Below are 14,667 nucleotides of genomic sequence, written 5' to 3'. Positions count from 1 at the left end.
TTGAGCAAAAATTATTAATACAAGTAGCAGAAAACAAGAATGTTTATTGTACTGCATTTGCCTCTAAAGCAGCAATCAAAAGTTGTAGAAGAAAAATAGTGAAGCCGAAATCTCTCTCCAGACAAGTTTGTTACACAGAGCCAGTCAAGGCAACATCTGACATTTGGCTAGAAAAATTTTGTGTAAACATGCAAGCCTCAAATCATCAAAACTGTACCAACATTTTAATATGGATTTTTTTAACTATACAAAAGTCTCCACAAATTTTTCAAACATTAACAACTGATCCACTTACTACAAAACCTGTTCCTCTAGGCAAAACAGGAGAGGAATGTACCTTTCATTTTTAATTAAACATTATCATTGAAAGTTGTAATACGTATGGATTTGACTAATTATTATTCCACTTGGTGTTTTGTCCTAGTTTCCTAGGCAATCCCTTCACACCTTATGCCACAGCACAATTCCAATATACACGTATAAAGCTGTCTACATGAGTCCTTTAGAAACAAACAATACTGCTTAGTTCCAGCTGTACTGATTTAAACAAATCTAAATTCTGTATAAACCTTCAAAGACATTCGAAATCCTGAAGCCTGTGTGACAAGAAGCAATGCCAAATCAGTCTGTCCCCAACCTGAATGGAAGGTGCCTTAAAGGCACTTCACCCAGAAAACAATGCAGAGGCACTGGATTTCAGCCTGTACCAGACCTTTCTGCAAATTCCTCCCACGCCCTTCTTGACAAGTGTACCAAGCACTTACTGTTCTCTTAAGCCTGCTGACTCCAGTGAATCATGTCGTAGGCAGCCAAGTAAATCACCAACCTAGACTGTCTTGCCATCCTCTCTCACTCAGTCTTCAGGCTCCACATCACTTAACTTTTCCATAATATTCAAAACCAGGTTTCCTTTACAGGAAATTGATATACAAACAACACATTTTTGACTACTGTCATGAACATGAGAAAGCTACAGAATGTATGTGGCTCAAAGACCTCACTCTAAAATCAGGGAGCCATTTAACCTCAGTAAATGAAACAAACTGAGAGTCATCATCATTAGTTGCTTCCACCTGTTTAGAGGGGAAGGGATTTATCATGGCTCTGGAAAACCCCATCTAGGATCAAGGTTTTACAGTGCTATAGAAGCAGAGCTGTGAGCCTGGCAGCTTTAAGATGATCATAAAGTGAGGTAAGGGACCAATTCCCTTCTTCTGATTTTTGTGGCTGCTCAGTGTCACTCTACCCTCATATGAACTAACACTCTCCTCAGTAATGAAAATGGTGCTGCCTGCTACCCAGCTCTTCTCCAGCACATTTACTGTTTAGAATCTAAAGATTATTCTCCATTTGTTTCTTCTCTGGATGGAGATGGTTGGCCAGGTTCACGATCCAACTCCGATTCCTGACCGTCAGCTTCAGTAGCTAAAATAAAAATGAAGAATAGAAAAAGGTCAGAGTTAAGCAAGTGAAAACTCCCAAACCGTGCATTTCAGTTTGCATTACAGCTGGTATCAATCACATTTTCAGAGGTAAATGCTCAATGCAAAATTACTTTTGTCAATCCATTTTGTTTTTCAACCCAGTTAATTCAAAGTTGCTTGACAACAAGAGGTTCAGCTCTCCAAACTGAGATACGACACTTCAGGCAGCAGTTGATTGTTTCAGCCATGCTTAAAGATATGTAGCAAAAATGTTTTGAGTGTTGAAGCTGCAGTGGAATAGAAGTAGGAGGCAGACTCTTTTGCTCATTTAACTGCAGCGAATCTATGCCATGCCTTTTTAACACACCTGTGAATTCTCAAAGGCCTTTACAGACTGAATAATTCCTTCTTCAAATCCATCTAGATATTTTCATTTTGAAAATTATTTTCTTTCCAATTTGCATGAAAAACTCCCTCATATCCTCACAGGTGACTTGAATTTTTGGGTTTTTTTTTTCCTGTGGCTGCAGTCAGACTCTATTCTCAGATGCTGCACCGGCTGTTTTGCTGGACATCTGTTCTGCTTATTTTGTCAAATCTCCATAACATTAGTAGTCAATACTGCGTGAAATTGTGTAACAACATGGCCTATACTTCATATCTCTGCTGTAAACCTATACGGCCTCAGTCATTTCACTGGAGTCAACTACTGACTCAAACCTTTCAGAGGCAACAAATTCTAGCCTTGGACAATCTTTTTCACACAGGTCTTGTTTGGGGGTTTTTTATTTGTCTTCATCTCAGATTCCCTTTGGGCAGACATTTCTTCTCACCAACTGTCCCCTGCTAGTTTTCTATATCCATTTTCCTGCAATTGTTTTGCCAAAGAGCCCATTTCACCTCAATTCTGGAGGCATCTCTGAAGGAACATTGTTCCCAAGTCTAACTGCAGGTTTGAGTCAGTTTCTTTCTCGGGAAAAAAGACATGCTGCAATACTAACACATCCATATCTTATAGCTTTTCTCTTTTTCAAGCATCCTAAATTCCTGAATCAAAGAATTATTAGTTTCACTGTAGCTTCCCTCTACATCTGCATCTTCTGCCAGCAGACTATTTTGTGTATGACCTCATGCAGAAGTATTCCCCCCTCACTGGGGCACAAATGCAAATTTCTACACATCCTGGAGGGAAGAAAATGCTATGTAGTGGAATTAATTTCTTCTTTCTCTGTACTACTAAGAAAACTGGACTGTTCTTTGAGCAGCACAATCCATGATACATTGTTTCCTACAGCTTTTTGCCTGCATTTCTCTGGTGTGTAATAAGGGCTGAGGTCATTAGATGGCATTTTGCTCTCTGTGGGGGGTGCTCTCATGATCTCTCTTCTCTATCCCACTGTCTGTTTTCATGATTGTTTGGCCAGTACAACTTCACTCTGCCAATACAAGGCTGGATTTCCTTTGTTTTCCTCACACAATACCACTACTCCTCTCCATGTTTCCCATGTTTGTCTGCTACTCTCAGTTCCTTCCCATACCCCCACACTCCAATATAAGAGCTAAAGCTCCCTACAGGCTTTCTGCTACTGCAGTATCCCTTCGATCTCATCCCCTCCAAATCACAAGGCCTGTCAAACAACACATATGCTTTCTGGTTTGCCTGCCAGCCTTCAATTTCCTCTCTTCCCCTCAAATTCAGCCCATTCAATTATACACCAGTATCTCCTACGTGCTGCATTGAAGTCTTAATGCCTTTGTCAGTATCTTAAAATACTTTCACGTTGCTACGATGTCTGTACACCCCCAACAATGACATATTCTTCATATTCCCCTTGTCCACCACATCTCCTGCTTACTTGTCTCTTGGCTTTCCAGCCAGACAAGAAGCAGGTATGTTCGTGCTGCTGTGAAGATATGTGCCCACTGCTGGGATGTCTGGCAGGCACTTGGTTGTTGGCCAAGGCACACACACACCAGGCAAGGAATTGAGTACAAACTGACACTTAGCCAAACAGCATGTCACAGCTGCAAACAAATGGGTTTGTGGGAGGCAGCTGCTTCCCTGGCAGATCAATATTATGCAGGCCTATGATCACAACAGGTATGTTTGGCTGAGGATAACAACTGAGGTGTTGAAAATTAACAGAAAATGGGCCCGCACAAGCCCTATGTTATTGAGAAACCAGGCCAAAAAACCTCCAAATTATATTTTGTCCCAGATAGCCACCATCAACATCTTTTCAATTCAAGTGAGGCAATTACACTTATCTATTTATTCTCTGTATTATACAAGGTATTTGTTTTTTCCCTGTGTGATTATTGTAATCTGCTTCATAAACAGTAACATTAATGATTTTTTAGTCTCATGTTCTGTATTTTCAAAAAGAATTTAAGATAAAACTGGCTATTCACTGATCCAGTGCTAGTGGTTAATTCTGTGAGCAGCTCTACCCTCTTGTGGTCACAGCTAGCTGCAGCCAAATGAAAAACTTGCAAATATAATCCCAAATATGTCCACATGTAGGCACAATACATGAAAGAGACTCAAAAGAGAGGAGTACAAAGACTTAGCCTATGCCAGAAATCTAAAAACCTGTGAAAACAACTTGACATTTTGAAGCTTCAATCTTTCATTTGCAGCAATTAAAATGTAGGATTTTTCAGATAAGCACCGAATTTCATATTATTTATGCCGTGTTAGTCCCTATTTTTGTTAACATTTTGTCTAAATTGCAACAGAACCAAACCATTCTTAAATATGTCCCACAGATGAGCTATTAGAAAAATATTTGCATTTTCAGAACATCAACTGATCATAACCTGGAATGGCTCTGAGTCCGGGGCCTCCAACGTCTGCATCAGATTGAGGTGCTTGTCAGCTAGAAAGCCCAAGCATGTCAGGCGGGTATTCCTAAGTCAGCCCTTCCCAGAGCCATACAACCTGGAAATTTGTCCTGGGACTTTAGGATCTCAGTCCTGGCTCTGTCACACTGATCTCAGAAACCCTGAAAGCTAGCTAGAATCAGGGTCCCTTGAGGCTTCCACCTCTGTGGTTAGGTACTGAAACCAGGTTAAAACTGTATCTCCAAGGTCTCATCTTGTAATTCCTTACCAGGTGCTTCCTTGGTTGTTTCAGCCAACACATTCAGTGAAAGGGGCGGAGGAAGGTAATGAATCCCCGGCAGAAAACTTGGTGGGATGAACTGAGGCAGAGAAGCATAGTATCCTTGATGGAAATCTCCACCTCCCTCTGGAATCTGTGGAAACACACAAAGCAAAGCATCTCCCATCTAAAGATCCTCTCCAGGATACATCTACAGTATCAAACAATTTCTGTTTCAGCTTTTACCTGAAATACTACGGTTTTGGTCCATTTTGTGGCTATCTGCTGCCACATCCATGCGCATATTAGCACATGCAAAGCCTGTGCATTGTGTAACGTGCTGCAGCTGAAAAGTAGCAGCACGTTACACAGCAGCAGAGCTGAAACTGATTTCTAAGTCCTCTCATCTGTTCTGGCATCTCATTAGAGCAGTGGATAAACCATGGGCGGCTCACCTTCACCACTGACCCAGTACATCTCCACTGAACAAGTGTGCAAGTCTTCATGCAACTGAGAGGCAACCTAGGAAAATCCTCCTAGCCACCACCTCCCTGCTAGTTACGGATTCTGCTCTGAGCGCAGAGAAGTCAGTGGCTCTACAGTGCCACCACACGGTACCCCAGAGCCGCTGTCTCCTGTGATCGCCAGCTGAAATTCTGATAATGCACCCAACTGTGGTACAAAAATCGGACACTACCAGTTTACACCACTGTGACTGATGGCACTGAAAGGAACTGGAAGTGCCCCCACACCATTATAACTTAAAGACAATTCAGTATCTTGTTTCTTACCAGGTCTGTGTGGTTTGAAGGTGTGGGCTAAACATAATGTTTAATTTGAAACTTCTGTTAACCACAATTTTCCACTGGTTTTGCGAAAACAAATGTCTCAGAACAGAAGTATCAGGCCCTGCTGATTTGCTTCCTTGTAGAAGCTGATTTTCCCCTGTTCTACTCTGTGGCTGTGGCTTCTCTGTGCCAAGCCCTGACATTCTTCCACTCCATTAGATTTGTCCTACAGGAAAGGAGAGGGACCTCTCAGTGAGGATTCTGTGTCACCTACGCTGGCATAAAATGACCACAGTAAGTGTCCAGCTGCCATCATTCCAAAAGGCTCTTGCACATGTTAGCAGGACTTGTAAGCCTCAAACCGCTTCACAAAATCTGGCCCCTTACAAGTACATGTGTTTGCTCTACAGGGTTCAAGTCAGACTATTAACATCACCCCTTGTGAATGTTTTCTTCAGCATAATACATCAAAATGCTATGAAGTAACTGATAAGCAGGATAACTTTTCATGGCTACTTTAACAGCAAGAAGGTAGCTTAAAGCAAAGACAGCAGTATTTCCAGAGGTAATTAATAGATCGCAACTTACTGACACAGATGCTGCATTCCCCGGCCCGTAGTTGCTAGGAATGTGTCGGAAACCTCTTTGATATGATATCTCTGGAGGTGATGGTGCTCCCCTACAGCCTGGCTGATTGATGGCAAATCCCATGGGAAATGGGTTGTAAGGATATACCCCAGAACATCCAGGGTACACTTTCGGAGGTTCTCTTTCCAGGTATTCTGGGTTGACCATGTATTCTGGAGGAAAAGGAGGGTGAGCTAGGGAACAATGAGAAAAGAACAAATAAAAGTATCCATGCAATTCTATGAAGTTCAGTAGAAAAAGCTGCAGGACCCAATTCTACTCTCAGACAGGAGAATCTGGCCCTTTGATTTCATACTTAGCTGTTCATGATTTTTTTTTGTGATTTTTTTTTAAGGCACTAAAGAAAGGTGCAGCAGATGACACTGTAATGTGGAATTATTTGTGTTCTTTTCTGCCTTGTGAATCGTGAAGCTAGTCCTTAGCAAAGCACTGGCTGCAGCACTTTATTCTTTCAGTACATCAGCAACAGCAAAACAACCTACCTTAAGACTTCCAACTACCAGAACTACAGAGTTATAGAGTTCTAACTTTAGCCCCATCTGTCACTTCTTATGTTAATTTACAGACAAAGGCTCAATTTTAGGGACATACACAGGCATTTTCAGATGCAGAAATCAGTTACTTTCTTTGTTTTTTATCTTGCACCTGAAATCTTGTATGGCCTCTCTGAAGTCTTAGAAAATAAGATAGGTTATTTGAATACAAATAGGGTCTGCACATCCTCCTGTTGGTAGAGAAGTGGAAAAATTTGCTTCGAGAGTAGGTCAGCTTCTGGAGTACTAGAATTATACAATTTGTCCCTTTTTTTTTTTTTTAAATTGGACAGCAGGTTAAAAATGTTATAAAGGGATGAACTGACAGGTATATGTACACTTATCATCATCCATAAAGATAATTTTCTTAGGAAACAAACATAAAAAATTAGGGAACAGTTACTGACAGATTAGGTCAGAACTAGAGATGCCTGAAATGAGTCTTTCCTCTGGGCTTCTCAGAACAGCATTTTGTCTTGCAAGCTGCCAACTCTCCAGAGGCTCAGACTAATGATGACTGCAGTCAGTAGGGATTTCCGTAAAATTGCTGTAGTAAATAGTAATAGTATGAAGTTACTGTAATAAATAGTAATAAACTAGACAAGTCACATGAAAGACTCTATTAAAGGAAGCAATTTAAGAGGTGACAGACCATACAACTGTTCCACCTGCAAAATCTATGCTCTGCTCTTAAATACCAAATGCACTTTTATACCAAGTGATCCCAGCCAAATCCAGTCATTGCTATAGGAATTAAGGCCAAAAGGTCTCTTTCTTTTACAGTGCTATCATAAAATGGTTGCTTCAGGCAACTGCAGTAGTAACTTCCCCATTTACCTGCCATTGTTGAGGTTTTTAGCACTTTTCTTGCTGGAGGCTTGTGCCTGTAAATTCATAAGCAGCGAGACAGCATTCAGAGAGACACCCATGTCTCTGGGTGGCTCGCAGCGTGGTTTCCCTCCCAGGGAAAAGCCACCTGCTCAAGTTTCAGCTTTGCGAGGCCGAGCACATCGCTCCCACCGTGGCTGTGCAAACCCCGCAGAAGGGAACGCGAATGCAGGGCTGCGTGTTCACCATGCAGAGTGGGTACCTGTGGCCGCTGAGGAAGGAAGGACGGAGGGAGAGATGGGCGGGGAGCCCAAGACACAGAGCGGGAGGGAGATGGAGAGAAGAGGGAGAAGAGTGTGGAAAGCAAGATGGCAGGACAGGGGGCGAGGCTTTGGGGCCCTTACCATAGTCCCAGAAGGGAGGGCCGCCGGGAGGTGGTGGTGGCCCCCTGCTCGCCGCGCCTTTGCTGTTGCCCTTGGTCGCCTCGAGGCCGCCCTGCTCGAGGGCCGCGGGGCCTTCCCCGGGGGCGGCGGGCATGGGTGGGTCAGGCACCTGCCGCCGCAGGGCCTTCTGCGCCGCCATGATCTTCTGGCGCTCGGAGATGAGGGCGCACTTGTTGCACAGGCAGAGCTTCCAGCGGCAGTGCCCGGCGTGGCCCTTCACGGGCACCACGAAGCCGTGGTTGCGGCAGCGCGAGCACCTGGGGGTGCGCAGGGAGGGTGGCTTGGCTGCCGCTGCTGCTGCCTCATCGGCCTCCATGGCGCCGCCAGCAGCCTGGGTTCTGCCGGGTGTGCTTTATATGGGGCAGGGGGTGTAGAGAGTGGGGCAGGCGGGGCGGCGGAGCCCACGGCGCGGGTGGGGATCGCCCTGCGCTGGGCAGCCTGGCACAGGCACCGCCTGGGCCCCGGCAGCCTCCCTGCCCGCCTCCCCCTCGGCCCCTTGGTGCGCGCTGGAGCTCGTGATGGGCGGCTGGAGAGCGAGGCTTCCACCTCAGAGCACCTTCCCCTTTTTGGACAGGCGGGGTGTGCGAGGGAGAGAAGCACAGTGTCCTTTACAGGACTCTTGGGAGGTTTCCATGTTGGCAAGTTTAACATCTGCGTACACTTCCATGCCGCCTCTCGCCTGTTTTTGCTTTTAATAGGCATGGGATTACAGTTCCATTTTGTTTCCAATTTGCAGCGTGCTCCTCTTGATACGGAGGAGCGACGGCCTAAGCAGAAAAAAATCCACACTTTCATCATTCTGTTTTTCAAAACAAGGTGCTAAGATGAAGGCAGAAAGCACGTGGCAGCTGAAGACCTGTCTCCTCCCTCGGTTCCGTATTCTTTGAAAACAAAGACAGGCTCACAATTAGAAATAACAGGAATGCTCCAGTTCCACTGTTGCTTAGAAAGCACTTGTTATTTGTTACTGCTGGTAGCTACAAAGCGTGATTTACACAGTAGCCTGTTTCCAGGAGAAAACTCTCCATTTTGCAATGTAATGCACACACTGCTGATTTTCTCTCCTATACGATACCTAATTCTGTTTTAAAACCCTGAGATGCCAATATTTTCTTCCACATTAAAAAGAATACCATCAAAATAAACTAAATTTTTGTGAAGTTTTTCACCGATTCTTTTCAAGAGTAGCAGATAAGGTCTATCTGCTGCTCTGAAACAATTCTAATATGCAACAGAGTATGTTTCACAGCAGCCTTGCAGAAGCCCTTCCTTTGGAGCAAACCTTCCTGCAAGACCCGAGTGCACCCTCTACATCGAGCCCTGGCATCACAGAACCTTTAAGAGATGCGGCAACAGTCTGGTTTGCCCTAGCAGTGAGCAGCCAGCCCCTGTGCCTGGCAAACCCCCAAGGATCAGCCTAGATCCAGGCCAGGCTTCACACTTTGCAAAAGACCCAGCAGGACCTCGGGGCTGAGCCCTGCAGGCTTCCAGAAGGATTCTGTCTCCTGGGGAGATGTTTTTCCTTAAGCACAATACCAGCATACAAGCCCAGGCTTGTTCTAGGAAGCAATTCAGACCCAAATCCACGGCTGCCACAGTCCCTAGACCACCCAGCACAGCCACAATCCCAGCCTGCAGATTTTGCTGTCGTAGTTGCAGACAGAGGTTTCTGTAGCAGCTTCTTGTGAGGGGCTCTCAGTGATGCCTTTGCACCCACGCTTTCAGGGATCCTGTGCAGGAGCAAGGCTAAATCTGCTCAGGCACACAGCAGATCAGTTGGGAGACACCACCACAGTGCGCAAATTCTGTAAAAACGATGTGCTGGATTGCATGCACAGCAGCTCCTTTTGCGAGCTGGAGGCAGCAAAGCACGCGTGCAAATGTAATCAGCTCCTTCTTGCAGACCATGTTCCCCAGGAGACTTCTAAAGCCCTGTCTAGAAAGCCGGCTTCATGTGCGCTGACATGTGTGTGTTGTGGCTAAATACCTTTGAAACTGACCTGAAAATGTTACAGTTTCATCTCAGTTCAGAAAGGTAGTTGACTGGAATGCCTTCAATAGGAGCTACTCCTAAATGCAGTTTTAAAGTGCTGCTTGCTTGTGCCAGGGCCTTGCTGTGCCGGTAATCCTTCTAAACATTGACTCTGTATTAAATATAGAAAGATAATATATTCCTAATTTTATGCTCAATATTTTTGCTTTATGTCGAATCATGGAATCATTGAGTCAATAGGTTGGAAAGGACCCACTGGATCATCGAGTCCAACCATTAAGTGTATGCATGTTCAGCTGTAGAATGAAAAAGGATGGACGACATGTTTTAAAAAACTGCAATTATATCTTTCCATAGATACACAAGTTATGCTCATTTGGGTACTTCAGCAGTGGAGGAAAAAGGTAGGCTATGTACATTTTCCGGAGTCACTTCCTATTCTCAGTCACATAATACTACTATTCAAGAAATTTACTCAAACATACTTAAACTCTCTTTTCTCTTGAGAAAGACATACCATGGGTTGTAAACAGTTTCTATGTTCATAAACCATGTCTTTCAAAGTCATGTGGATTTTTCTTTTAAACGCTTTTTACCTAAGCATTCAGGATTTATTATACTGTCCATACAGTCTGTTTCAAACATAACTAGAGTTGCTTTTATAGAAAAGTGATTGTTTTATTTTGCTTGTAGGGTAAATATTTATTTCTGCAGACAGTTCAAAGAATTTTTCTATTCCAATCCTGTTAATGTATGCATTTGAGTTAGCTTATCACACACCATTAGCAAGACCATCACATGGAGAAGACAGAGCAATTTCAAAATAAATTTTTTGAATGAGATGAAGAATTGTATATAGATGAAGCTTCGTGTCTATTATAATTTTCACCTTTATTCATATCTGAAAGAAAACAAGGCATAATAAAGATTCTTTTCTCTAAAACTAACACAGTTTACTCTAGCATTTTATATAATGTGGTGAGACTGTAACATGAAGTGTATAGAGTTCTGTATTAAGAAAGCATTTATAAGAATTATTATCTCACTAAAATGAAAGGAAAGCAACCTGCTGATTTCATGTTATTTGAAATCAATAGCAATAATATCTCTACTTCTTTCCAGCTTCTGATTCATATAAAGTATATGGGTTTGGTATGCATTTTTCTTTGTATGTGAAACAGTGAAGAAAAACAATGATTTAGCTAAAAGGGAACAAATCAAAAGCCTGTCTGCCTTTAGACTGAATAGCAGAAAATTAGGGGTTGTTTTTTTCCTTCCTTCTCAGACTTTCCAGCTGACATGTTATGCAGTAAATATTTTTTGGCAAGGAAATTGTTCTTCTTAGATTTGGCATTTCACAGAGAAACAGCAACAGCAACGTAATCAAGAAATTTGTTCAGTCTGAGATCTCCCTTAACAAATATTTGTAAACTTGGTTCCAAAAAAATGTTTTCATAACAATGAAGAATATCTTTCACATTTTTAAGACATCACATATGAAAATAAAATCCTCTCTTCAAAAATTATCTAGTAGTTTGGAATTGTCCTTTGTGTACTGCCATAAGTCATTATATTAAAATTGATATAGTATTATCAGCTCTTCTACATTATAGTTGATTAGTGCCATGGTTATGGCTGTCAGTTGTGGGATAATCAATGTAAGGACATTTACCTGCATAACCAGAGCAGCCTAAGGAGGACTAGTGAGGCTTCAGATGCTCCCCACACTCCAAACCCAGCCCTCTTCTGATACCTAGTCTTAACAAATACCTTGACTCCACCTGTGGATTAGTAACTGATCTCCTGGCATCACTCACTTTTGGTTTCCTGCAGTGGCTGATGAGCTTGCAGATTAACTTCTGATCCCTTACTGATCGCTTACTCAAGTCAGAGGTGGCCCACAGGCTGCAAGAAATATCTAAAATTCCAAGAAACATCAGTGCTCCATTCCCTGTCTTGTTGCTGGGAAGAAGTTGTTTTCACCTCCTTACAAGCCCTCGTGGATTTGTTCATTAAAATACAGCTTGGTTATCTCAACACTATTCTGCAGTCATATGTGTCTTCTGTCTATCCACATGGGCAGAAAAACAGGCTTGCTTTCCCTGCTGTCTTAATTAGGATGCTGCAGTGTTCTTTCCTCTAAACTCCACATGTACAATCTTTTCCCACTTGTTAGACACTCAGAAGCCTTCAGCAAGGATTGTTCTGGATTATGTTGTGCACCCCTTTGCCTTCCTCCCACTGCTTTTTTGCATTAGTTAGATCCTGCTTCTTCTCCCTTTTACAAGGGAAGAAAAATCCCTTTCACATTTTATCCCAGTCATACCTATCTGCTCAAGTTCACTGTCAAAATGCGGAGACTCACCTTCACCTGGGCCAGAGTATCGTTGTACTAACCAGCACTGATAACTGTGTTATCACATGATAACATGATATCACGTGATAACACAATAATCTTCATGCTTTCTTTGTAGTCATCTGCATATTTAGAAGCTCCTTATATTAAACATTAAAGCCTTTAAAATATCCTCTGGCTGACCTGCATGACAAAATCTCCCTTCCACCATTGAGCTAACATTAGTGGATAACCATCAATGATATCTGTCACGGAACTGCAAGGTTCAGCTATCTGCTGTCATGCTGATGTGGCTGTCTAATCCTGCCCAAAGCAAGCCTACACAACAATGAATAAAGTTCTTTGGGTCGCTTCTGTAAGCTCCATTTCCCACCTTTCTAATCACTGTGAAATCGTACTGCAGTAAACATATTTTTTTTTAAACGCGAGGAAAAGTGAACTATTGAAACAGTTCAACACGATTAGATCATAGCTACCTTAAGATTTTAAATGGCTAAAATGAGTTTGGATTACACCATTTTTAAACCTGTTCCCAGTTAAGTTTTTTTAATTGATAGAAAGGTCCACTTTTTCAGTTCTCTTTTGATATCAGTACCTTTACTTTAAAATGTTGTCTTTCGTAATTCAAACAGGAATTTCACTGGGGTGGACATCTTGTTGTTGTTACACAGGCTTTAAATGGAGCTCAATTAGATGTTGATTTTCATCTGCTGTATCAAAAAGGTCAAACTCTATGCTATGGTCAGAGAAAATTAGATGGAGCTTATGCATAAGTTTGAAATCTTAAAAATTCATGAAAGTTCTATAAAGCACTTCTGCTTTCTTTAACAAACACAACTAAAACAAAGCTTGAGTACTTAAACTTGTGGATCTTTATAATATATAACAGGAAATCCTAGTTCTTAAATATTAACAACAGAGACTTTATTAGCATGACTGCTGTTTGTTTATCACAGAATCACAGAATAACCAGGTTGGAAGAGACCCACCGGATCATCGAGTCCAACCGTTCCTATCAAATACTAAACCATATCCCTCAGCACCTCATCCACCCGTGCCTTAAACACCTCCAGGGAAGGTGAATCAACCACCTCCCTGGGCAGCCTGTTCCAGTGCCCAATGACCCTTTCTGTAAAGAATTTTTTCCTAACGTCTAGTCTAAACCTCCCCTGGCAAGATCTTTATTTAAGAGAAAAGCAATAGTGATTAAACTGGAAAGTCTGTGATCTGGTTATTTCATGAGTACCAGAAGGGCAGGGTGGACCAGGTGAGAAACCAACCCCAGCAAGGAAACAAACCACAGAACGGTTATTATTCTGCATTAATATATCTTCCATATAAGCAGGGAATAAAATGTATTAAGGTTGAACAGAATGAGACAGACATAAATACACAGATCCAGATCCTTTCCCTAAATAGGTAATGGTGTGTTTAAAAAAACCCTATCTAGACAAAAATAGAACTGTGCTTAAAACCTTTTGTGGAAGGTGTTCAGTCAGTTTGTAATAAATAAGGATCACTGTACCATCCAAGTCTGATTGTTTCCTTATATTCCTCTGTCTAAGAAACTTCATAACTACCCCTTCAGAAGGGATCTTTTATTTCTTTACAAGGTCACCTTTGTAGGCATCAAAAAAAAGAGAAACTGCAAGCCCAAAGAATAGTCCACTCTGTTAGTGCTACGGCAGCTGCAGGGCTGCCTTGGTTACAACACCATTTTACTTTAGTAAGGTCCCAAATTTAGCAGGTTTTAGTCTGGATGCCACTAGGCTTGTCAATCAGTCTTCTGCCTGGAGAAATAAACACATTTTAAATCCAGAGTCCTCATTCTCCTTCCCCTAAGTTATAGTTCTTGTCATATTCACTTAGACACAAAGAATACAAAATCACATTTGAATTCTCCCAAACAGCAGAAAAGGGATTTTATGCAGAAACAGTCATGCTCACCAGAGTAAGTAGGTGGCCTGTTTAGAGTCATCTTTGCTTAGCACCTATTTTGTGCTGAAATTGTCATACTACGTTGTCAGCAAGCCTAAAGCAATGCTAATAGATGGATAAGGCAGGGGATAGCTGAAAGAGTACTACAAACATCAAGTGTACTTGCTGTGGGCAGGATTCCATTTGTGGTTGTCAACACTGGTATATATCCCACATTTTATAACTGCATTTCTCCATGTTACATCTGAATTAGATTTCAGAATATCTGAAGTAGCTTAAACAATGCAAAATAAACAAAACCGGCTGTTTGCCGTAATTTCTTCCTCTTCAGCCTGGACTCTGCAGCTACTTCAATGAAGCAAATAAAAATGAAACAACTAAATAGTTGTTACTTATCAGCATAGCATGAAGACTATCCTCAAAATGTTTACCTTGTAGAGAGAACAGACAAGAGTACTGATGATTAACCTCTGGGATGTATACTAGAATTGGTTTATGGTATTCATACCAACAGCGCATCATCTGCTCTTTGGGCATGATTCTGTGAATTGATAAACTCCCAGTGAGGTGATAAAGCTTCTTGCTGGCTCCTCAACCCCATATGCCAGAGACA

At 42.2% G+C, this 14,667-nt stretch overlaps 1 protein-coding gene across 1 annotated transcript; it reads right to left on the bottom strand.

Annotated features, from left to right (window-relative positions):
* Nucleotides 1-1,134: 1,134 nt before the first annotated feature.
* On the bottom strand, nucleotides 1,135-8,083 carry DMRTB1 (DMRT like family B with proline rich C-terminal 1). Its single transcript, XM_069862783.1, has 4 exons — nucleotides 7,729-8,083; nucleotides 5,904-6,136; nucleotides 4,537-4,681; nucleotides 1,135-1,425 (listed from the first exon to the last, which is right to left on the bottom strand). Exons 1-4 carry the CDS (start codon nucleotides 8,081-8,083, stop codon nucleotides 1,340-1,342), a joined length of 819 nt encoding a protein of 272 aa, XP_069718884.1. The 3' UTR covers nucleotides 1,135-1,339.
* Nucleotides 8,084-14,667: the final 6,584 nt, after the last annotated feature.

Source organism: Phaenicophaeus curvirostris, chromosome 8 (assembly GCF_032191515.1).
Source record: "Phaenicophaeus curvirostris isolate KB17595 chromosome 8, BPBGC_Pcur_1.0, whole genome shotgun sequence".
Classification (NCBI taxonomy): domain Eukaryota; kingdom Metazoa; phylum Chordata; class Aves; order Cuculiformes; family Cuculidae; genus Phaenicophaeus; species Phaenicophaeus curvirostris.
Note: the sequence above shows the minus strand (reverse complement) of the source record. Positions and strands in the feature narration are given on the sequence as shown.